Consider the following 25,425-nt stretch of genomic DNA (forward strand, 5'->3'; position numbering starts at 1 on the left):
AGGCAAACACGCACATCTCCAGATGAAAAAAAAAAAAAAGACTCGAGTGATGTGAAGTAAACAACGTACGTGAAAGGCTTTGAGCTCGAGTAAAGGGTGAATAAGGGCAGTCGTGTCACATGCAGGGCTGGGAAGTGAACTGGAAATGCTGCTTGTGTTAAGACGACGCTCAACAAGTTCAGAGGTTGAGCTTCCTTTATTCTATAAAAAGGGATAAAAAAACAGGCTTATATTCTTCAAAGGTTTCCTATCAGTATCAAAAAAATTTAAAACGATCCTGTTGTAGTCACACGGATGTCTCTGTAATACAGCTATATTGTTTTAAACCTCACATTTTTCTATGTTTTCCCTGTTGTGACACTACAGACGACCAGTATTTAAGTACTGTAGCCTGTGAGCTACTAATAATATCCGAAACAGCCTCCAACACGAGAGAATATATGTTTTATGGCTTTCTAACAGCTGGGCCACGTTTCTATCTGCTTCTAGGCAGCGAGAGCAGCCGAGGGAACCGAAGAGGACGTTTCAACATCTTTTATCATCCGCACTCGGAGGCGGTTCACGATGGCCTGCGCTTCACAAATCGATGAATACAAACTTTTCAGGAGAAAGACAGATACCGAGGCAGCCGCTTCAATACTTATCTGACGGGAAATCTTTAAGGATTTTTAGCTTCTCACTTATAACAGCAACTGGAAATTTGAGCAACAGGGACGTGAATTTTTGCAAAAAGCATGAAATGTCACTGGACAAGAAAGGTTTAAATCTACTTAACGTGGATCAGAAATGCATCAGACATACTCTCTAAACTGTATGCATGCTGATCAGTGCCTCCGTTACTCAGTCAGCGATTTGGTAAATGATAACAGAGCGGATGACACAATAGGAGGGTTAGCTTAGCTTCAGGGTTAGCTTACATACCCTCCATGGATCTGGGGGACTACATGTTGCTACTTGTTGCTTTAATCATGCAAATTAAGTGTTGATGGAGAATGTTCAAGTCAAACAAAACTAAAAGAGGAGCTGGACTGAGAGTGAAAAGGTGAAATCACACGTCTGCGTGGTCGTTCAGCTCGGTGTCATTGATTTATCAGCGCGCAGAGGCGACTGGTGTTTGCACAAACCTCGGTCAGATTACGGATCAATGACTCGGGCAGACTAAACTAACACGTTCAAACAAACAAACAACCCCTCTGCACCTGAACTCTCTCTGCTATCAGCGATGGGAAGAAGGGACGGAAGGTTAAAGGGTAAGTTCAACAACAACAACAAAAAAATCTTTCAGTTGTTTTGTTAACATTTTTATAAAAGTCCCCGTCTTACTTCAGGTGTTTGAAAGCGTTGAACTCTGATTTTTTTGGGCGAACTTATCCTTTAACAAACTTCTGACTCTGCTACTGTACGTAGAACAACACAATCCAGTGGAATAAACGTGAAGTCTGGATTTCAGATCTACTGAAAACGACGACAGCAACGCAACAGAAACTGCATAATAGGCTCAAGTTAATTCCAAACATGAAAGGTTTGTATTGAGAGAGTGAGTTATCCCTCCTGTCACAACAAAGAACAAGAAACTACGCAAAAATAAACCAGACGAAAATAACACAACAAAGGAGAGGATTATAGGAGGAGGTGTAGCGTTCCTCTCGCACACAGTGTCCTCCTTTTTTTTTATTTTCGAACACACGAGACGCCGAACTCTGCCAAACACCGACGTCCTTCAGAGCCGCGGCGGGAAGATGGCGTTCTCCATCACTGATGTACCTCCGGTGGTGTCCTGTATCCTCGTCTCCTGCTCATTGTGTAACAACGCTATTTTTTTCATTTTTTTTATTTGAAGCACAATCGCACTCAGGGACACGTTGAAGCAGCTTGTTGTGCAGAACTCATGTTGCTACGATCCACGGAGGATCTGTTAGAAAAACCCTTTTGTGCTTAAAAAAAAGGCTGCAGCCACGGGGTGGGAGGACTAATGGCTGCAGACAGAGTCGTACTAAACCCGTCCCACGCGGATCTGAGAGAGGAGGGTGTGAAATCCTATTTTCTGAACTACTCCCTGAGCAAACTCCATCTTGAGATATTTGGCGAGAGCTAACTTTGTTGCTCAAACTGTGCGTGCGGATCCAGAGCGATGAGTCATATCTTACCGGCCACATTAGTGTCACACAGAAAGATGGGCACTGTGGGCAGAGCTGGCCAGCGGAGAGGAGTTGGTGGTAACACGAGCCATGCCAGCGTTTCTTTTTAAAGCCCTGTTCTCTCTTTACCATCCTGCCTTACTGTAAGAACCCGCTGCGAGCAGGCTCCTCTGGGACGAGAGGCGAAGCGATAAGAGGAACAGGAGGAGGGAAAGATGTGAAGGAGAGGCAGGAGAAGATAAAGAGAGCGGTCGAGGAAGAGGAGAAAAGAGCAAGGGAGATGAAGCAGAGAGAGGTGGGAAGGGGTCACGAGATGAGAGCGGAGGATGGACACAAAGAGGAGAGAGGCAACAAGCCTGACCCTCGGTTATCACCGACAGCTGCAGCTGCAGGGAGGGAGCTGGACCTTATTCATAAAAATGTCAATATTAGAGGAAATCTGTTGGGATAATTTACGGAGCGCGCCTTCTATTAATATTCCTGCCTGCACGCAGTTTGTCAAACGTGATTAACCATCCTTCGTTCCCGGGTAATCGGCAGGAGAAACTGCTGATGTAAATCAACGGTGGCATTTTGTTTGCGTGCGTTTTTCTATTAAAAACGAGAGTAAAGAGAACTTAGCGCAGTCGGCCGGCACGACTTCATCAGACGAGGTGAAAAGGACGAGCAAATGTAATTTGCTTGAAGCGGCACTAAAAAGATAATTTATTTTACGAACAGTAAAAAAGTCGAGGTATGCAAAGACGTCGCTTCTAGTAACAAATCCAAAGTTTTCAAGGCAGAAACTTGACTGTTCTGAATGTAGTTTCTGCCATCGGGGTCTCTTAATAAGGACAAATAAAAGCTGAAAAAAGCAGCATGGGATCAACGACTTACTGTCTAAAAACGAATGCTGATGGACAAATTAATGCTTTAGACTTTATTTGCAAAGTTATAGCGACAGGTGACCTTATAAAAAGCACTGTTAGCTCAAATAATGTAAAGATTTCTCTGGGTGTGAACACTGATGGAAACATTGGGGATGATGTAAGAACACTAAACAGAATATTTTACAAATGTCACGTTGGTTTTAGACATTTTGATGCTGAAATGTTTCATATAATATCTTTAAGAGCGACAGATTTCTGGATAGAGTGTTGATGACCAACGGCTAAAACCTGACGCCAAATTATTGCAGCTCGTTATCTGCTGGACGAGTTTGTGGACGATTGTTTGCCAACATATTCACCTCATGTTTAACTTTATAATATTTACTGTACATGTTGCTTTTACAGCTTGTTACGTTGCCCCTGAGTGGTAAAAGGGATATTTTCAACGTAGACGTCTCTGCAAACACTCAACACTACATGCTCGAAGATGGAGGTGAATTATATTTATGCATTTGCTTCTTTGTTTGTTCATGAAATGACTAGAAATAGGTATACGGCACATGCACAAATCCGCTGTCCATGTTAGAAATTACAACCAAAAATCTAAAAATGTTCTGCTCTTGAAAAGAAAAGTGGATTTAAATAAATATATCTACATAGATTCTGTACATCGGTGCAACGTGTCAAGATGTGACGGCCAGCCTCATCAGGACGAGGTCAACTAATTACATGGACGATTAAGAGCGCTTACTGTACATTTGTACGCGTCAGATAAAAAAGACGGCGGCGAGGACGGAGAAGGTGAAGCCGAGGTGGAACGTGGCAGAACAGATCAGAGACAGAAGATCAAAACCGGAGCGGAGAGGAGCGGCGAGAGGAGGAGGAGGAGAGAAGTTAGAAGGTGAAAAAGAGGAGAAAACTGGGGGGGAAACTTCGCTCCTGCTGCTGCGGCTTCAGCGGATTACGTGTGAATGAAGGTGGGAAAAACCACACACACACACACACACACACACACACACACACACACCTACATACACCTACACACACGTGCATTAACACGTGTTCACACGCGCTCTCACACGTGCACGTGGGATCTCACCACCAACCTGGCTGAGACAGACTGGGATAAAAAACCTGGCTGATCCCTGGCTGGCTTTACCTGTCAGGTCAGAGTGTGTGCTTATCTGTGTGTGTGTGTGTGTGTGTGTGTGTGTGTGTGTGTGTGTGTGTGTGTGTGTGTGAGATGCCGGAGGGAAGAGACGGAGAGGTGTATCACTCCACCTCCCCGGATTTCACAGGAAGATAAAAAAAATGTTCTTTAGAGGTTGAACACAACTGAACACGATGTGTCATTATCGCCTCCGCTTCCATGACTCGCAACTAGAAACACGACAAGTTTATACCTGCTGTCTGGAAAAAGCCTCTCTGAGTAATGCTGGCAATCACCAGCTGAAGTGAGGTGACGAGGCAGGTGGATACAAAGAGGTAAATTACACCATTTCAACACAAATGAATGTACTAGACTCGTGAGCGCGGCCTTTTATGTAAGTGGCGTTCAAGCGTTACACTTACACGGGGCGCGCTAAAAATAAAAAAACACACACAAAAAAAAACCACAGGTGTGACACAGCATACGCACAAACACACACCTTCAGGGTCAAAGTTAACTGTAATCCGCGAGCCGCACGAGCTCAGAGTAAAGCTGCCGGCAGACCAAACACGAGATCGCTGATGATGAGGAAGGAGAGAGAGAGAGAGAGATACGGGATCTTGATTCGTAAACAAACCAATCGTGTGGACGATTCTCGGGATGTGTAAAACGTGAGCGGACCTCCCGGTTTACGATAACCGTGCTGTTATGAAAGCTGTAAATGATTGATGGCGACAGTAAACAAGAAGCACGCGGCGACTGTGAGCAATCAGGACTTCAACACGTGGAAGCTTCGTCCCCATGATGTTGCTTTTTTATACTTTAAAACCATTTACGCCGTGCCCGATTTGCCTTTCATGCATTTTTACGGCACACATATAAACGTATTTTAAATTGTTCTCTATGTGGCTGTGGATGCATGTTATAAACCAGCAGACACATGAATCATCATGTTGACGATGGAAGCAAACTTGTTATTTTTCCCTGTTTTCTCGTGATACGTTCAATTTTTTCCTTCTGCTTATAAAATCTATTTAAGTTGCTGTCACAGTGAAACAAATGTTTTCCTGTGAAATGGGAATAATGTTCAAGACCTCGAGCAAACAAACCTTGTTTATGTCATCATCAGGAAATAATACATGTCGTTTAATTTATCACGAGAAAACTACTTCAGAAGAATTAACAGAGCGGATGGTGACATAAACACAATCGGCTCTGTCGGGCTAATTTATAAAAACATGTCAGTGTTTTGTTTGTTGTGAAGATCTAAAGGAGAAGTGTTACAATACTAATATTATGTGGTGCTCGTTTCCACACACAGACTTTTTGTTTCATAGCAGCTCGAGTGTCCATGGTGTCGTGTGTGCAGGTCTGTGACGGACACACAGGTTCACCGTCATCCGACATGTTCATCTTGAATCAGTTACAGTTTTCTCATGATGATGGGTTCATTTATCTTGTTATCTCTGGATAACAAAGCATGTTTTCTCAAGATAACGAGAGAAATTAATCCTTTCCCCCAGAGAAAATGATCTTTGTTATGTAGAGACGGCGGCATTTAAAAAGATAATTGCGCTGCTGCTTCCGTACACCAAACAATTACCCTCTAAAAACAAATCAACTGTCCGTTTTTCTATAACTTAGATACAATTTAAGTTATATAATCTAAGATATGTGTTTTATGCCTTCGTCGCTCACTGTCGTAGAAAAGTGGCATTTTGCTGATTTCGCAAAACAAATAAACAGCCAGTTGTCTACTGGGAAGTTACTGCTGGTGTTCTGCAGCGTCGCTAGATTTCTGGTTTACCGCTCCCACGTTTACTGCCCAGAACTATTGATGTGTCAGAATAACTGGACACAACAAACCGTCTACAGCCTCCCTAAACTGAGACTTTCGACCCTCTCCACGCTGCTCATCGGAAGCCGCTTTAAAGAGGAACTATAAAAGTGACAAAAATAGAGCGGGAACCAGTTTTATAGGACTCGTAAAAAGTTGCGATTGTTTTATTTTTCACTAGTATACCGAATCATAATCAGAGATTGGGAGGCGCTTCAGTCAAGGTGTTGATAAGAGGAAGGCGTGTCTCAGGTGTTTAAGAGAGTGCAGTCAAAGAGACGATACTCAAACAAGACTTGTGTGGTTTGTTAATCCACTGAACCAGGTTTCAGGGTCCCCTGATGTGTTGCTACCATCACTGAGGAGAGATTTTAAAACCTGCAGCCTCTAGAAATCATCCGCAAGACAGACGGTCACGATGGGAAGCTACAGCCCACCAGGACATGTTGGTATGTCGCCTTCTTTAACTTTGTTGAAATACAAAAGAGACGCACACAGTTTTTTGCAACTGACGCAGAAGTAGGATTACTTTTATACACGCTGACGGCTGTTTAGTGCCAGTGAGCGGCTCCAGATCTGAGACCGGTTCTGCAGTTTACGACAGCAGCAGGAGTATGTTAAGAACAATCGTCGTGCTCCACAGTTCTGTCCTCCTGTCGGGCAATTTCAGCTATATTTCCGCACTAAAGTGATGCTTATAAAACTTCCAGCGAACCACTTCATGTGCAAAAAGAGGAATAAAAAGCTTTAAAATGTGCATAAAGTGAAACAAAGTAGCTAGACAACACTAAATGTCAGTGTTTCACGGTGCAGATTAAAAGCTCCGTCTCTCTCCGTCTCTCTGCAGCGTCACCAGATCTTAATATCTTGCTGGTCGGCCCCAGGCGAACTGGCAAGAGCTCGACTGGTAACACCCTGCTGGGCCGGTGGCCAGTTTTTGAAACCAGGGGAGGCGGGGCCAGCACGATTGCCAGCGCCATCACTGCCGAATGGCACATGAGCGTGGTGGATGCACAGGGCTGGGGTTTATCTGAGGAGTTCGTCCCCGAAGAGGAGAAGAGCGAACTGCTGAGAGCGGTGTCTCTCTTCGGACCTGGAGGACCTCACGCTGTTCTGCTAGTGGTCCCGCTGGACTTCACTGAGGCTGAGGGGAGAGCGGTGGAGAGGAGGATGAAGATCCTAACCGCTGAAGTCTGGAAACACACCATAGTGGTGTTCACATGTGGAGACCGGATAAGACGAAGCGGGCGCAGCGTGGAGGAGCACATCCAAGCAGGAGGCCCCGCACTGCACTGGCTGATGGAGATGTGTCGCCATCGATACCACGTGTTCGATAACAAGGCGGCCGTCGTTGGCAGGCAAGATCGAAAAAGGCAGGAGGCGAAGGGAGATGGGAGGAGGCAGGAAGGGAATTGGCAGAAGAAAATCGACAGGGCGGCGGGAAGGGAGAGAGCAGGAGGTGAGGGAGGTGTGAGAAAGGGAGGTGAGCAGGAGCAGGTGAGAGAGCTGCTGAGCAGAGTGGAGAACATGTTGCAGGAGAACAGAGGATGGCACTTCTCCCTTCACATGTACCAGAGGATGGAGAGGGAGTGGAGCCGCAGACAGCAGGAGCTGAGAGCTCGAGCGGAGGCAGAGACAAAGATAAACACGGAGCAGGAGCAGAGGTTAGAGACAGAAGAGGAAGAGCTGCGAGACAGCCCGGGGAAAGAGCGAGACGAGAAAGACGAATGTGTGGAGAGGAAGATGAATCGAAGGGAAGATAAAGAGCAGAGAGGGTTTACAGAGCTGAAGAGGCTGAGCAGGGAGGAGGACGGGTGGGCTCTGAGGGTGGAGGAGAGCGGGAGGAGAGCGCTAAAGGGAAAAGTGGAATGATTGCGCCATTCGGGCCTAATGGGGGTCAGAGGTTTAGCCTTTAGTCCAATTAGAGGGCTCGCCTAAATGCTCACAAACACTGTTCATCGTCCACTTGTGAAACATTTATTCTTTCACCCCGTGACACTGAATCCGTGACGACTGCACCAGCAGCAATCCTCAGAACTGATGCTCATCGGGCCGGGCTTCAGGGGCCAGACTGATGATATGTTTGTGGACGTTTTAGCAGAAATCACTGCTTTTACTCTGGAAATGTGAAAGGAATAGTTCCGTTAAACCCGATTCTAAACAAGTTCTTGCATGTTGCAGGCATCAGTGTATATATACAAAAAGCACATTTAATATCTTTGTCTTTGTTCTGTATTTATTAAAATAAAAGGTTGAAAAAAGGATTTCCAAATTCCTGCAGTGTGTTTTTATTCACAGACAGCAAAATGGGTAGATTAGCTTAGCATAAAGACTGGAAACAGGGGGAAACAGCTAGCCTGGCTCTTGATGTGCTGCCAACTCTTTAATTGTTTAAAACCTCTATCAAGCACCATCTAAGGATGAATTACACAACTGCACTTCCTGGTCACATGTTCAGTGCCCACACAGGTCCAAGATCATAAAGCCTTTTATTATTGTTGTTGCTTCTAAAATCATCTGGATCTGTGAGACAGTGTGTGACGCCAGACGTGAGCTCTTGCTATTATCATGTACAGTACACGAGACACGAGTATACGCAACATTCTGTTATACAAGAGTAATTAAAATCTAATTTACTCGCTCGTGAAAGGCAAATGTAGAGAGAAGCTGTCGCCTGTGAGAAGTTAGAGACTAAACTGTGATAAAGGAGACGTGTTGCTGAACATTAGCGTCGCCATTATCGTCTTTTTATATTTTCCTGCCATTTCAATTTACAAAAACGAGGCAATCACTGTCGCTGCGTGCGTGTTTTTATGGCAGAACCGAGGGACGTGTGGTCTACCACCCATTTCATTACATCCGAACAAATTGTCAATTGGCTTCAGGGAATTGCTGCCTCTCCTCCTCGGCTGACGCAGACAGTTAATCCTCATCTCTGGCTCGCAGTCATGATGCCACGCAAGGTCAGTCGTGTTGTAACCAACGAGGTCATTCACGGCCCGGGACATTGGGTCGAGCCCGAAAAGCCCGAAATGCAGAATAAGAGCATCAGATTAAAAATAAATATCTCTTTCCCTCGCACTGAATTCAGCTCAGTCTAACTGTGAAGTAATTATAAAAGCCACGTACGCCTGAGCCTGCGGGTCGCTGGTGTCGCTTTTGTTTTCAATAAAAAGATTTTCAGCACAATATTGATTTGAGAGGTACAGAACAGGATCAGAGTGAACCAAAACAAGTGCACACAATGATTATTTTTCTCAACAGCCTCCTTTAATTGGACTTGGAAAGCCGCTGCGGCACTAATTTGGCTCCGCTATTGCTGAGAGATGCAGTATGTTTACAGGGTTTCACTGCAACCGAACACCACAGCAGACGCCTTCAGCAGTCAGTTCTTCTCGGTTGGACTGTGTCAGCTATCAGTGAATGGATTCGCGAGTTTGTTTGGTTGCGGATCAAAGCCCACACGCTCGTATCTGGACGGCACACGCGTGAGTTTAAATTTCTGAAAATCATTTTAAAGAGGTTGCTATGAGCAATTCTGCCCCCTTAAATATGTCATGTTAAATGTCCCTAAAAATCATTTTCACAGTCAACTTTTTTCTATAAGTAATTGATCCTACATGACACAATCATCTGCAGATCTGGTTTGAGGCGATGAAGCAGATTAGCTGAGTTTTTGAGTGTTAAACAGGACCTCACTAAGTTTTTAAGGGCTTGTTTCTACCAACACAACTTTGTATGAGTTGAATTTGTCTTTGGATAAAACAAACGCATCTATGATTTGTTGCCCTTGTTGGTTGCGTTATCTACGCTTGACTAAACTGTTAACTCACCAAATAGCTGTGGTTGTTTCTGTATTCCTTGCAGTTTTCACACGTTGTTTTATGAGCTGTAGTTTTTCAGTTAAACACTTCGACCTCTTCAGTCTCTTTCCGGGACTTCTGCTGCTCCTCTCTGTGTCACTCATCCTCTGGAGTGTCTCTGGGTCAGGCAGAGCGGACAGGCCGGGTTGCAGGCTGCTGCCAGCGGTCCGCTAACGAACCCAGAGACACTGCAGCCGAAGAGGTCGGTGTGTTTAACAGGGAAACTACAACTCACAATCCGCTGCATTAGCTCCGACACAGGCTGTTTTTCAGACCACACAACTCTTTTGCAACAGACAACCACCGACCATACAGTAAGGAAATAGTATAAGACACCACAAATTAACAAGCTAGCCTGCTACCAGTTGAACTTTACTGCTTTTTTTCCGCCTTTCCTGTTGAAAAATGTGTTTAATGTGTTTAACATGTGGTACCAGGATCACAAAGCCGGTAAGGTCGTTGGTTCTGTAACGCTTCATGCAACATGACCGGCTCCCTCTGTAGATATAAATAGCTCATAGTTCAAAGTTTCACCCTTCTATACACAAATAAAAATAGTTATGAATATCATATTCCATCTCCGCCCACGGAGCCCCATAAATCCTACACACTTGGACCTTTAAATGTACATCTATCAATCACAACAGAGTAGTAAGTTCCTCCATCAAGGCCTTTGTATTGACACCATAAACCAACTGGAATTTATATCATATTATAATTTTTATTGGGCTTCGCTGGACAACATGATACCTTGGAACATTGTCAGGTACTACCGTAACTCCTCTTTATCAACTTTATATCTGCCATGAATCATCTGAGCAAGTTTATGACACGTACTGGGCACAAAGTTTGATGTGTGTTGCACAATATCTATAACGTGGTCAAAACCAAAGGTGTGTCTTATATAACAAAGATCACTGTTGGTCAGAAGTCCACTTCTCTGTACTTTAACTCGTTGAAGCGTGAGGAAGTAAAAGTCGAGTTGAATTCAAAAGAAGGAAAACACATCTTACATAATGACGGATTTTCCCCCTTCAGTAACAGACTGCTCTCCAAAAAAAAACTCATGACAGGGAGCTACAAACAACCTTGGCTCTTGGATCCAGGCACCTTTTTATCTATCTGGCAGTGCAACAGCTGTCTGGAGGAAGCGCTTGTCATCTCTACTGCGGCTGCTTGCTGCTACCAGGCGACTGACAGACCGTCTGATGTTCAGTAGTTTTAAGCAAAAAAAAAAAAAAAACCTGAAAGACTCTAACTTTCAGCGCCAAGAGCCTCCGAGTGCACGAGACGTCGCTCGGTTCAGAGCAGCGACGGGATGCACGTCAGCGCGTCGCTGCCTCTGAAAGCACAGGATGAAGGAGCCAGTGGTCTGAACACAATCCAATAAAGCTTTACCCATTCTGGTGTCACTTTTCTCACTTGAGGTAACCTAGCAACGTGCATTCATTCGCAGGTTCCCGCTCATCTGAACAATATCAACACTTAGCGGGTTAATGAGCAGCTCAAGGTGAGTTTAGTTGCTTCCATTCAGCCTGTAATGACGGGAATAAAACACCTGATTTCAACACAGAATCAGAACAGAAGAGATGTGATCTCATGTGTTGAAGGACTGGACTCCTCACCCACATTAGTTTGTGATATTACATCGGTTCTGCCATCAAGAAAACGACTTTTCAAGCTCTAAACCGACAACAGCTCTAAATCTTCCAAGCAAATGTGAATTAAAGCGCCGTTGGTTTATGTATATTTAACACTCACTGAGCACTTTGTTCAGTCCATCTGTGGAGCGAGTTGTCAGAGAATTAGTATTTATTACCTAACCTGTAACGTTAATGTCTTTTTTTCTGTTATTACTCTCAAACTGCTGCATTTTTCTATCGAAAAACTGAAAAGGAGACCAAAGTAAACTAACTTGTGAACACATCGGGCAACTAAAGCGAAACATTAAAGTGTTCATATGATAAACTGTCATTCTGGGCCTGTTATAGAGCACAATCACGAGACACTCACCACCGCCGTTGGGAGACAACAGTTCTACTTTTACAACATGACCCAGTGACCCAGTAAACCACATTTGTGACCCACCAGCAGCAACTAGATCAAACCGGACACAAAGGTTGGACTGTTCTCTGTGAAGGAGCTGCAGCTAAAACCGTCACAGATCGCTCTGCAGCCGATTGAATTTGGATTTCTTCACTATGCAGAGCAGAGGCAGCTCCAGGGCATGATTAGCCGAGCTCAGTGCAAAAGACTGACAGCAGAGGAAAGTGTGTTCCCAAAAAATTGAAAAATAAGTCCCAACAAGTCTAAATCTGACTTAATAACACATGATGCTTCAGCTTGGTCTGGGTTGATGACTTAAGATGCAAATGAAACAAATTAAAGGTCATGAAGGTGTGTTGACCTGTTCTACGAGCTTCTTCTCGTTGTTCTTTTATATCAAGCTGCAAAAAAGTTGCAGCAGGTCGTTTAGACTTAATTTGCTCTGACTTGACATTGCACGTTAGTCGATTTGACTATTGAGCGTGTGTATATTGCGATGTCAGCGCTGAAGCGATACAGTGTGCGGTCCTACTTTAGGCTCGTAAAAACTCACACACCATTCAACATCGAGGCCGTTGAGGTGAAACAACCTGCAATGCGGCTTCAAACTCTGTCTAATAATAATGATTCACTGCAAGGTGACTTCCACTCTTTGTAATCTGGCACACTTCACAATGGATGTCCTTACTACGTATCAGTCATCCATCACGCGCACCACTGACAAGGCTGTGTCACACAATCAAGTCTGCTTGAAAGGTAAGTCGCCATAAAAAAGTGAACAGAGTCCTTAAAGGGATATTCCGGTGTAAGTTTAATCCATGGTCTAACACACTGTGAAACTGTGTTAGACTCCCTCTCGAGAGATCAAGTTAGCAGACCGTTAATTTACGGAGTTTTATCAACCTCTGAAACGACCGAACGACAACAATACACTGCAGTAAATGGATCCAAATATAAACCGCCACCAAAAAGCCACAAATAATGCTCAGAACAGCACCAAACTTCAGCAACAGTACAAATAGGGTCTCAGCACATATTCCGGGGCATCTAACCTCCGCTAGCTTAGCTGGATTTCTACTGAAAAGCTGACTAAATTTACCACTCTTCTGCAGCAGCTTCCTGTTGACGGGAAGTCCCGACGAGTCGATTACCGAGTGCAGTAGAGTTCCGCGGCTCATGGATGAAAATGTATGATTATGACTCCGTGGAAAAGCAATCAAAGTTCATATGTGTCTTACCTGCCAGTTTATAACAGTTATTATCGAGAGCGGACAGGGAAAAGAACGGAATTGAGCATTTCTAACCGCACTCGGTAATCGTCGCGTCGGGACTTCCCCGACCCGGAAGCTGATGGAGGAGAGTTGAAATCTGTTTTTAGCTTCCCAATAGAAATCCAGCTAAGCTAGCGGAGGTTAGATGCCCCGGACTATGTGCTGAGACCCTATTTGTACTGTTGCTGAAGTTTGGTGCTGTTCTAAACATTATTTGTGGCTTTTTGGTGGCGGTTTATATTTGGATCCATTTACTGCAGTGTATTGTTGTCGTGCGGTCGTTTCTGAGGTTGATAAAACTCCGTAAATTAACGGTCTGCTAACTTGATCTCTCGAGAGGGAGTGTAACACAGTTTCACGTTGATTTAGACCATGGATTAAATTTACACCGGAATATTCCTTTAACGAGGCGGAGAATGAGTCTAAGAATCAGCTCATCTTTTCAGTTACAGCGTTTCTGCAACAGCCATGTAAGGAAATAGTGACCACGTCTGAACTTTGATGTAGTGATGATTAAAGCGGGATTACAAATCTCGCCCACGGGTCTCAACATTTCTTTCGCTCTTAGTAACTTCAGCAGTGCGAGTACATCAGAGGACAGGGCAGCGGTGTGAGGATGGACCGTAGAACCTGCCAACAGAACCAGCTACAGTAGCTGTCTGGGCACAGAGCCCGGCAGAGGACGAGAGGACGAAGGGGCAATGTGAGTAAAATAAAGAGACGGAGGTTAAGTGACGGATAACTAGAGGCGGAACGACGTTTAAATGAGATGACGTACTGCAGAGCGAGAGGGATGATAGACACTGAGTGGGGCACTAATGAGACCGACATTAAAACCATATATTCAAAGAAATGATTCACAATACTTCAAATCCTGACAGCCCGACTCACATTACTGAACCTCTGAATTAAATCCTTTTGTTCTATTCTTGTCAATATGAAGAGTCGCAGCTGCACAGTCCTGAAAAACACACCAGCAGCAGATATCTAGATTAATAAACTGGACAAATCCAACGTTGACTTGTGCAGCTAAATATAATGAAACATGGGCTGGAAGCATTTTAAATATCCGTATTGCATTTGACGTTATCGCTACTATATTTATCCATGTTGTTGTTGTTGTTGTTGCTCAGAAAGTGTCCGGCTGTCGAAAAAACAGATGAGCGGAGATTTATGGGAGCTACATTTACGTCAGTCAAAAACCTCTTCCCCAAACGTACCCTCACATTTTTCTGTGAAAGATGCTGCTTCGATGTTTCATGCTTTCCAGGTAAATCACACAAACCCAGTGTAAGATGATTACCGTAGATGTGACAGATTCACACGACCACTTAAGACGGCTCCTCTCTTTGGAGACTAGAGATACAGAAGCTGAAAGTCAGCTTGCAAATACAAAGTCGATCTTTGCGATGTGGAACACAAACATCCACGGCGATGGTCATGCAGGGGCCGACATCAAACCACTCAGACTGAAATGATGATTATCTCTGTCTCTAATCTGTTGATGCAGTTTTAACTGTGTGCAGATTTTTCTACTGCTTTGATAACTGTTAACAAGTAAACAGCCTTTGGACTTCTAAATAAGTTTCAGATCAATCATTTGGGCTGTCCAACCACTCGCAGTGTTCAGCATGAAAGACACGAGCATTGCCAAAAAAAAACTGTGACATGCTCGGATACTTTCAATGCAAGATATGACCAGCGTCAGACAGGAAGAAAGAATGTGCCCTCTGCTGTCCGACACTCACTTTAACACACACAGACATTCATATCGCAGGTTTAATGTCCAACCACAGATCAGAGTCAGAGATAAGTACCTTTCCGTTACTATTCGTTGAATTGTTTTACTGTGTAGGACGATTTTATTCATGTAATCAGATCAGAAATGGAGTGAGTGATAAAACACAGAGCTGACGATAGGTTTCAGGACTAAATTTAGCCTTTCGGGTCGTGTCTGACATCACAGCTGTGGGTTGAGGTCGGTGTCAAAATGACCTAAAAACACAATGACTCAATGTTTCACACATTGTGAAAGAACTGACGAAACAAACCAAAGGGGGGGGGGGGGAACTGTGGTTTGTAACTTGTTCTGGGAACAGACCAAATGAAGCAACACGCCTCATTTGGTTTTGGAGGGCGAAAAAAAGGCCCGAACAGGCAGTTTGTGCTCCTGAAAGTAACCGAGGCAGCAACTCAGCCCTGCACAGCCACTTTGGGTTGTTGGTTTCCAAGGTTACAGCGTACAAAACAGTTCCTGGAATATCGAAGCTAATAGACGCTAACTGCAGACGTCAACAAAGAGCAATCCTGTGCATGTTCACTGAATCTCAGAGCATCGTCAGTGGAAAGTGTTATCATCCTTCCACTCATCCACTCAGAGACGGATTATTTATTGATTCATATAAAAAGGGGAATTCTTGTATTCCTAAATCCAGGCATTGTATTTACATGTTTGGGTGTGAAGCTGATTCATATTTACTGAAAGCTGTGATTGCTGTTGGGCAACTCAGACAAGGTTAGCCTGCTGTCAGTGCTTGTATTTGCCACTGACAGGCTCAGGTTGTTATTCCAAGTGTCTGAAGGCAGACCTTGTTAAACAATAAGATCCTTTTTGTAACCAGAAACACAAAGTCTCGCTCACGGAGAGGTACTCGCTCTGAAATCTCGTGAGAGGTGAGCTGTTGCAAGAAGACAGTGGTGCAAACGTGAGTCAGAGCTCGAGAGAGAGTTTGAAGTTTACCTGGAGGGAATGTCACCGAGAATTTATCGCAGAAGTCGCGGCTGAATATTTAAACGAGTCTCACCTTTCGCAAGATTTTAGAGCAGTCGGAGTTCCCCTGAAGGATTAAGTCGCTGCTGCCATCTGGGGCGATCTACTGGACCGATTCCAAAACTTTTGGTACGTGTGAATCATTTATTTACATGTAAACATGAGGCCGAGCAACAACATGTGCTAGGACAAAATAATCACCGTCTGTGCAAATAATCACAACGTGGGCAGAATTACAAAACCTGAGATCAAACATCGGCCTGAGAAGCATCAGTGCGCTGTAAGGCAGGCAGCAGAGGACTATACTTTAGTCACCAGGTGTCTGTAATCAGGGTATGGAAGTTGAGAAAGCTGATTTCCCCAGCCCGACCTCTTGGCCATGTTTCTATGTAACCAGTTTTCTAATCAGCTGTTTTTCATGTGTGCGTGTGCAGTGACAAAAACCTTCTGTGGCAACGGTGCAGTGTTGTATGCTGAACCTGATTTCCCCAAGTTATCTGGTCTCCCTTGACTGACAGGACAAAAAGTGAGACGACTAATAAGAAGAGAGTGTTACGATGCCTTTGAGCCAGTCGCTCTGAACTAAACCACCACATCAGAGCTGCCGGGTGGCCAACAGCAGAAAAACTGTGCGCGAGTTGGGACGTAGCTGGAAAAGAGCAAGCGCGCTCTGTTGACTTTCCATGATCGCATAAAAGGTTAAAAGGAGGGATTTCAAGGACATAAACAAGATCCATTACATCACGTCTCTGCTCTCTGTTACAAAAGACAGGATTCCTGAAGGCTTATGCGCGCCCCACACCTGACTGAAGTCATGACATCACCCTCACAAGACGTGCAAACAGGAAACGTTACGGCAGCGTTGTCATGGAGATGCTGCGACAGATGGATGCACTTCAGAGCGAGTTCACAGATGGACTTCCCCTTCGATGTGTGTTGCGAGAGAAACAACACAGAGAGAGACAGTGAGCCGACGACGGGCTCTCAGGTAGCTCCGGGTGAACTCTACTTGTAGAGCAGCAACTACACTGTTCATCGACTTAAAACGAAAAACACACACATCTAATCCGGCAGGGCGACAATGAAGAGGAAGCGAACGAAGCGACAGGTGAATAGATTGGGTGGGATTCATTCGCCGGGGCGGAAGAATGCCGAGGAGAGAGGGCCGAGAGACCTTTAAATAGAACTGGATCCAGGAGGGCGCACACAAAGGAGCCCGGCCTGTCGGCAAATTGGTAATGTCAGGGGGCCAAATTGAAGCGTTGATTAGAGGCCAATCCTACAGCTCCCCGAACAAAGAGTGACGAAGACGAAAGCTGGGGGGGGGGATTATCTCGCTCTTATTCATTACGGGAGACGGAGAGTGATTGGACCGGCCCGTTAATTATAGCAGACCTGTGTGTGTGTGTGTGTGTGTGTGTGTGTGTGTGTGTGCGTGCGTGTGTGTGTGTGAGATTTAATAAATAAAAACATTCTGAATCTTTGGTTTCAAAATCACTCTCCTTTTAGTGAAAAACACGCCGTCACGTTTCTCTTCAGTGCATTAAAAAGGCAGCAGATCTTCCTCCTCTTCTGTCTTTGTGCAGAAGAGAAATAAGGCGCTCGCGTCTGTGGAAAAGCGTGGCTCGCAGTTATAGTCTAGTCTGTGGCGGCGTTAAACGTGGGATTTATGGGTTTATAAAAAGCAACTGCTGAGCTTTGGAAACTGATTTCAGCTCCGAGGCTTTTCCTCGCTCGCATAAATTTCTTTCAATCTCCCTGGTGGCTGCTGTTGTGGTGCGTGACCGACTCCGGAGCAAAAAAAAATGATGCGTCAAAAGGTTTTACTGCCGCTCAGAGTGTATTTTTGGAGAGCTAATTGCATTCAAATTAGTCTCCCACAGGCTGACCTGCTCCTAAAAATGACACGGTGGTGAAATCCGATTGAAATATCTTTAATACTGATGTCTGGATAGATTCCCTCCCTCCCTCCCTCTCTCTCTCTCTCTCACACACACACTCATATACACACTGGGTGGAACAGATGAGGGGAAATGGATCAGTCCTGACGGAGAACCGGGATAAATGTGGAGATAATCAGGTGTGAAATCACTCCGTTTTTTTTTTTCATTCTGCAGTGACTCTCATGTTCTCTCGGCGTCTCTGGGCGCACAGGGCCATTTCTGCTTTACACAAAACTAATAGCACTAATCACAGGGCTGTTAACACACACAGTGGAGGTACTGTAGGGAAATGTTAACCCCGTCAGCCCACACAGACGCGCGATGGCTCCCGAGGAGGCTCCAGCTTTCAGGATTTAATGCTGTATTTTGTGCCTTCTCCCACAGTAAGTCCATTTCCACACCCTCGTCCCCCGAAGGCCTCGTTTCAGTCCCTCTTCTTGTTGATCAGTCGAATCCCTCCTTCGGCCCGTTTCTAACTCCCACCTCTCTCCTTCAGTCTCTCTGTCTCAGGTTTTATTCAAGTGCATCATAACGTATTCATGTCTGACTGAAAATGATGCAATGTAGAAATTACTTCTCCGCAGTGGGTGTGTTTCTCAAAGTTTTCATTTTTTTCTACTCAACAATCCAGAATTTGGGGTAAAAATATTCACTTGACAGTTGGTGACTAAGCTAGCGTGCCTGCTGCTAACGGCTTGTTAGCTGGCAGCAGACCGGCAGACAGCAAACAGTAGATTTGTGGTTGCACATGGACTCCTTGGAGGGCTGTAGAACACACAAAGAACCCACACAAAGTGCAACTAATGAATATACACTAAATTCATGTTAAAGTTGAACGTTTCATCAGCGCGTCTCACATTGCATCCCGTCTGAGAGAGACAGAGGGCTTATCTGAAACATTACGTTGACCAGAATGCCTTTAAAGTGCACGTTTAAAAGTCAATGCTTCATTTTAAAATCCAAGTGACTAACCCAAACTCTGACCATAAAACAGAGATGACAACGTGAACTTGTTTGGTGCTGAGAGTTGAAAGAAGTTAAAGGTGTAATTTGTAAGAATTTTAATTTAAAAGATTTTTTTTTTTTCATTAAAATCATCAACAGAGTGAAGAAACAAGAGTTTGGATGCATTGTGTTGCAGAGATACCTACTGAAGTTAGCATGCTAACCAGCTAGCCCCAAGCTCCCAGTTTGGACCGCTTACTACACGGACAACTGAGCTAACTAGCTAATGGCTGCTACAGTTGACAGTCACTCAGGTGATACGCTGCTGCCTCTAAAGGACAGAAGAATTACCTGGATCAAATTAATTACACTTAAACTGTATTGTTTCCTTACACTAAAGAACCTGGAGGAAATCTAAATGTATTGTTCTGCACATCGTACAGCCTCCAGCATTCAATATCAAGGCTCGGTTGAAAGTTTTTGGACTCATCTGTGAATCATCAATAAAAACAAAGTCACTTGTTTCCTCATCAGGGTGCAAATTCAACCAGCAGTTAATCTAGATTAGTTCATCCCGGTATTAAAAGTGGCTTTTTGAATCTGTTTGTTTTTCAGAATGACATCTATTACTGCACGCAGAATAAGATTAATGTCAAACACCTGTGGCTGGTGCTCATTAGTGAGAGCAGGTGCACATCGCTCTGGCCTCGAGGTGCTCGTAAAAGCCGGGGCGGATCGATAAAAGCCCATTTACCTGCTGAAATCGATGAGCGCTGTCCGAACGGATGAAACAATAGAAGCAGGGAAAAACACAGAATAACTGGAGCGTCCAGCCACCACATTTCCGGAGTCCTGACTGTTCTGTGAAGCCGGATTTGTGGTTAATGTGACTTCAGGGGTTTCTCAGAGCTACAGCAGCGTATCACCCTTTTACCGGGGTTTATCGTCATGGTAACTTACGCTGCAGGTTACGTTGGAGATAACAGATCAGCACATATGAAAGCACGGCCTTCGGGCCAATTGATTCTCTGGAAAATGGTATTATAATTCATAGAGGTTCCCCTGGAGTTCACAGCGCTCCTGACGTCATTTCAGCATCTCCTGTTTTGAACACGATTGTTAGTGAAGCTAAATAACACAAACATATCCAGGGTATTTTTAATCTTCTATCTGCTGCTCAATCTCCCTAAATTCTGCACACTGGGCTTTTAATGTCAGTCAAGGACGGACTCACTTCACTCAATCACTGTTGTACCTGTAGTACCGACGCAGGGCTTCAGATGGTCAACTGAAGCGCATGACGGACTGTAGAAAGGCACCACTTAACAGCAACATCGAAAAAAAAAAAGCACGACTGCCCCGCCAAGGTCGTCTGCTGTCTCTCCTCAAAGCTCTGAATAAAATCCAACCTTTCTCTGAAGCTTCTGAGTGAAGCAGCATCAAAATAACCCCGCAGCGAGCGTTCATTCGTATTCTAGCATTTCACCTCGACCTCGGCCCGTCGTCAGCACCCCCGTGTCTCCGACGCTTCCCTCGTCTCCGAGCAGCTCCTCATTCCTCCATCGCTAATCAGTCCATGTGATCTCCACAGAAACCGACATGACTCTCTAATGTCTCTCCTTTGTCTTTTATCATCCCGTCTGTCGCTCCTCATTCCGGCCGCCTCGCTTTGATCTGCGATCTTTTTTTTTCCACATCAAGCCGCTGCCTCCGTCTCATTTTCTTTATATTTATGGTTTATTTGTCGTCTCACATTCTCCCCATCGTGGCCTCTTATTCTCTTTGCTCACTCTCGGAGTCATCCTCCCTGATAGCTCAGACACTCGACAGCATACAAAATCTTTTGGGCTTTTCCTCTTTTTTCTATTTGCCTCTTCTTCTCTCACACGCCACCAGTTCCCAAACTCCTTTTTCTTTTCCTCTGTCTTGTTGTATTTTTCATGTTTGCTTCTTCTTCCCCCTCTCTCTTCTCTTCATCTCTGCTGATAAATATTTGATTATGAGTGCACTGACATGACACCACTGTTCCCTGCTGGAGCTGAGGGTGTTCAGATCTCGCAGCAGAGGATGAAGAAGGAAACACGCAGCACTTTCAAACATTCATCTGAGCCCTTTTTATTTGGTCACAAAACCTTGTCGTGCAGTTTCCAGAACAGCCAATCGCAGACATTTTTTGTTCTTATTATGTCAAAATGAGCGAGGTCGCGGCGCGCAGTTGCAAATACAAGCATCTATCCAACAAGGATTTTAGGATATTTGGGGAGAATATTGGCTGATGTCGCCTTGGCTCAGACGTTTTTTGCAGAAGCTATTAAGTAGCTGTGTGGGCTGTGTAAATTAGCCACCATAATTAGCATCTGTAATGTGCTTTGAGTAGTTTCCAGTGCAGATGTAAACAGAAACCGCGCTCTCAATTTAAGGGGGAAAACTGGCATTTCAAATGATCAATCCAACCTGAACTCAGCCGCAGTAAACACCCGACACACGCTTTTCTTCGTGTGTCTGCACAATGCGTGGGATCCAGCGAGCAAGCTGTTGATGGCTTGTCTGAATTCGCAGGAGCCAACACTTCAGGGGGTAAGAGGAAAAGAGAGACAAGCGTGCACATGTGACGGTAAAAAAACAAGGGAGACAAATCAGGGAAGCATGAAAAGAAGCAGAGTGCGATCCACCGACGCCTGCAGCGAGCAGCCACGTTAGGCTAAAGCAGTAACCCACTGACCCAAATATCACGCAGGCAGCATGAAACACCGAGGGGTTAGTTCACGCTGCCGCCAGAAAGCTGAGTCGCTGTGTCCAGCAGGAGGATTTATAATTCACAGCCCCGATGAACACACCTGTAATAGAACACAGTGAACCGAGCAGGGCCGAGGTAAACCTACCCGTCAGGAAAATAAGCCAGGATCAGTTCAGCCGAATCAAAACATTCTCTCACTCTGTAAGTGGCGTCTAAACATTTAGACAGTTTCGATTTGAGCTGAAAACACCGAGGCTGACTGGAATTTACAACAAAGCGTTTTCCCGGGACAAAAAAAAAAATAAATCCCCCACAGTTAGACAGAAGTCCCAGTAGAGAGTATTTTGGACTCTCTTCAGCAGAAATGAGCTGCACCTGGAAGCAGATGTTGGCACAAAGTCAGCTGTTTTTCGCCTCCATTGTAAACTGTGGCGGCAGAAGTCTGAGTGACGAAGATCTGCAAACTTCAGCAGATAAAACCGAAACTATCCGCACGACTTTAATATCCCAAAGAGTCACTGAGAACATGTCTTCATGTGATTTGGGTGAAGCGATATTTTAACCACAGAATGAACTGATTTCGGATTATTTCAGATAACGTAAAAGAGATTTGGTTTTTCCGTCGATGAAGACATCAGATGGACCAAGAATGTCTGTAACAAGTGTCTGATCAAATAATCGGCACATTCTTAACTGTAAGGACGCCGTTTGTCCCGGTTCCAGTTCAGTTGATCTCTGTTTTATGTTGAAAGTGTCGTGTTTTACTTCCCGTCTTTGTCTGTTTTCCCGTTTTTCATCATGCGTCTCCTACTTCCTGCATCTGTTCCCTTCGTGTCCTCTGTGGCTTCTGATTTGCCTTTAATATTTTCCCTTGGCCTGCTTTTTGTCGTTTGCATGCTGGATGTTGGATGTGCGAGGACGGGGTTGGCATGGAGACGTCTGAAACATTTCACCGGATCATAAATTGAAGAAAAAAAAACGTTGTGCGGCTCTTTAATTTCTAACGAGCGACGCTCGTCAAAGGCGCCCTACCATATCGTTAATTTGAATGAAGCGATTCATTGGAACAAAAACTACATAATGTAATTTGTTCTCTGCGACGACTCAAGTAATTAAGTGCAAGTAAAATAGATTTCTTGTGATTATATAAATGTAATTTAAGGTGCAGTTAGGTCGCTGCCAGACTGAACCCATTAAAGGTGCAGCTGATTAATGCTTTGGATTGGTTTGTCTGGCCGGCCACCAGCCCAAACCTCAGTCCCTGACGACCTGGGAATGAGACTAAACAATCAATTATCTTAAAAATGGAACATATCAGACAATAAAGCCTGAAACTGTTATTGTGTGACATGATGGTTAAAGCATGGTACCGCTCTGAGCTCTGAGCAGCAGCAGCAGCAGCAGCAGGTTGAGTCTGACCTGCAGTTTCATGTGTTGCAGACTAAACAGTGGGGAAGGTCAGCGTGTCAGGCCGGCTTACAGAAAAAAAAAAAAAAGAAGTGGGTCACTTCTCGTCGACAGATCTGCTGGAATGTGACGCCTGAATAAGCCTGCGATTGTGACTTAAACTAAGAAGTATGAATTAATCCCAGTGTTGGTGTTCGTGTCTGCGTTTGGAAGTCCAGCGGCTTCGCGTGCGTTTGTTATTTCTCACTCGGCGCAGTCGAAACAAAGCGTCACTTCGGGGGGATGTGGGTGTTTTGCAATGCAGTTTTGAAACTTCTCCGAAAAAATATGATTTCCTCTCTCGAGTCAGCTCAGGAAGCCGATCAGCTGAGCGTCGGTGTCACGCTGCCTCGCTCGCGTCATCCCACGCGACTGCTTCGCGTTTTCTCGTCCTCACTGTTTACACGCTCCCTCTGGCTGCCTCCATCTTCCTCCTGATGAAGCTTCGCCACAGTCCTCGCTACTTTTAGATTGTTTTACTTATACTCTCTCTCTCTCTCTCTCTCGTCTGTGCGAACCCAACTTCCTTGTTCCACGCCGTTTTCTCCTCTCTCTGCTTCTGCTCACAATCTCAGACTGAGTTATGATCGGTCCCGTCACCAGCTCAGCCAAACGGAGTCTAAAACTGGCCTGTGTGGGCGAATCATATCACAGCTGTTGCATGAACAACCCTTAATGTCAAAAGAGACTATGTAATCCGTCTAACTCCCAAATTAGATGTACAAGGGGGGTTTTCACCTGATAGCAGCCGTCACACGGTGGCCTCTAATGGCTCGGGGAAAAAATGATATTCTGGGTGGTTTGTATATTAGCTGATAAGGAAAAAAGGCGACATTAAGCTGTCAGATTCTTTGCGGTGGGAGTTTGGCACGATGTGTGCTTGAGGACAAAGAGAGGAGAGGAAGAAATAAGAGGGGTGGGGGGGGGAGATGGGAAGTGGCACATATCAGGGCTGACACCAAGACAGCTCCCATTGTAGCAAATCAAAGCACCGCTAATTGGTGCAATTAGAAAGACGGGACGAGGGAGAATAGGGAGCTGCGCGAGAGAGCGGGGGAGACGTGCACACACACACACACACACACACACACACACACATTAGGGCTGAGGCGGATGAGAGTGTGCTTCAAGGTAGCAAAATAAATTAGCTACACGTGTTTATGTGATGTCGCAACAATTAAGTGAAACGTACGCCGTGCAGGGATTTTGTCGACTTCTCGTTCGGGAGGAGAAATTTCTTTGAAGAGGGACCTCTGGGAGGATGAATAATTTACACCACATTTACAGGATAATGCAGTCCAAGCCTCCTCAGCATTTCTTTGCATTAGCGCTTATACTCATCCGACCCCGGTTGCCTCTGTGCAGATATTCCCAAACGAACGTGAGTGCCGGTGGTGGTTATGTGTCTCCCCGTTACTGCAGGAATGGGAGCGATGATGTGAGGGCGGAGCAGGAGCGATGATCAAGTGCTGGCGGTGCAGCAGGAGTGATGAGAAAAGCAAACAGTTTGTGGCGAGGAGACGCCGCGTCTATAAATCTCTTTTTAATACCCCGCAGTCGTGTTGTTTCCCCTTCACAACAATAACTCACAAACAATCCAATAGTGGCTCCTCGTGGGAAAGGCCTGTTAGATTAAGTCATTACCGAACCACCGAGAGGATATTTCATGACCTGACGCACACGATCATAAACACACAAGGACGGGATTTATACGCTGCGCTTAGTGCGGTTGAAACCCGCAACGCACGTCGCACAAACGACGCGGCGTCGTCAGAGAGGGAGCCGACAAAAGCCGGCTGTGTAACGTCTGTCGCTCAGGCGACCACATACGACTCAAACGCACTCCCACACTCACACACGCAGACAGCAATTATGACTTCATTCTCGCTATCCGAGTCATCCGCGGGCCAGACAAAATGATTCAATTCAAAACTGATATTGAGCGAAGCCGCGGCGCAGACGGTGATCATACCCTGTTTGCACTCTCTGCAAGCAACGAGAGCGGCCCCGAGGCTGTTTACTCCGCCGCTGAGACAGATCTGGAGATATTGCTCTCATCACCGGCTTTGTTTCAGATTCAGAGCAACGGCTGGAGCGCCATTACCCAGAACAGACCTCTGAGCCACCACTGCGGTTAAATGTGTGAATGGAATGAGAAACCAGAAGCTGTTTTTGTTTCACATTCGGTGGTCTGAGTGGAGTTCCCCCACCTGAGGCCCGTCTGTCAACTGAGCCTTTGTTTTGTCTGTCTGCACACACACACACACACACACACACACACGGTTTAATTTATGTTGCTTATGAGTTTTTCAATGAATAATTTATAACCTTTTGGGAGACTGGTTTCTAAAAATGAGCAGTTTTAAGGCCTGGTCACATCTGATAATTCTCTCATGGGGCTGAAATGTAT

The 25,425-nt window shown here is 45.1% G+C and overlaps 2 protein-coding genes across 6 annotated transcripts in view; one reads left to right on the top strand and one right to left on the bottom strand.

The window, feature by feature from the left end:
- Window positions 1–25,425, bottom strand: part of LOC115572915 (SPRY domain-containing SOCS box protein 4-like) — an 84,694-nt gene that overhangs the window by 11,381 nt on the left and 47,888 nt on the right. The window lies entirely within an intron of this gene.
- On the top strand, window positions 3,896–8,258 carry LOC115572914 (GTPase IMAP family member 4-like). Of its 2 annotated transcripts, XM_030403408.1 has the most exons (3): window positions 3,896–3,984; window positions 6,320–6,443; window positions 6,842–8,258. In XM_030403408.1, exons 2-3 carry the CDS (start codon window positions 6,413–6,415, stop codon window positions 7,864–7,866), a joined length of 1,056 nt encoding a protein of 351 aa, XP_030259268.1. In that variant the 5' UTR covers window positions 3,896–3,984; window positions 6,320–6,412; the 3' UTR covers window positions 7,867–8,258. The 2 variants fall into 2 exon arrangements, with proteins under 2 accessions (XP_030259268.1, XP_030259267.1); XM_030403407.1 differs by lacking the exon at window positions 3,896–3,984 and having other exon boundaries at window positions 6,151–6,443.

The sequence above is a fragment of the Sparus aurata genome, chromosome 21 (genome assembly GCF_900880675.1).
Source record: "Sparus aurata chromosome 21, fSpaAur1.1, whole genome shotgun sequence".
Lineage (NCBI taxonomy): Eukaryota > Metazoa > Chordata > Actinopteri > Spariformes > Sparidae > Sparus > Sparus aurata.

Bases quoted from the DNA above. Each gene is read 5' to 3' on its own strand.
- LOC115572914 (XM_030403408.1), top strand. From the start codon at position 6,413: ATGGGAAGCTACAGCCCACCAGGACATGTTG. The intron at 6,444-6,841 runs GTATGTCGCCTT...GTCTCTCTGCAG, and splicing joins CAGCCCACCAGGACATGTTG to CGTCACCAGATCTTAATATC.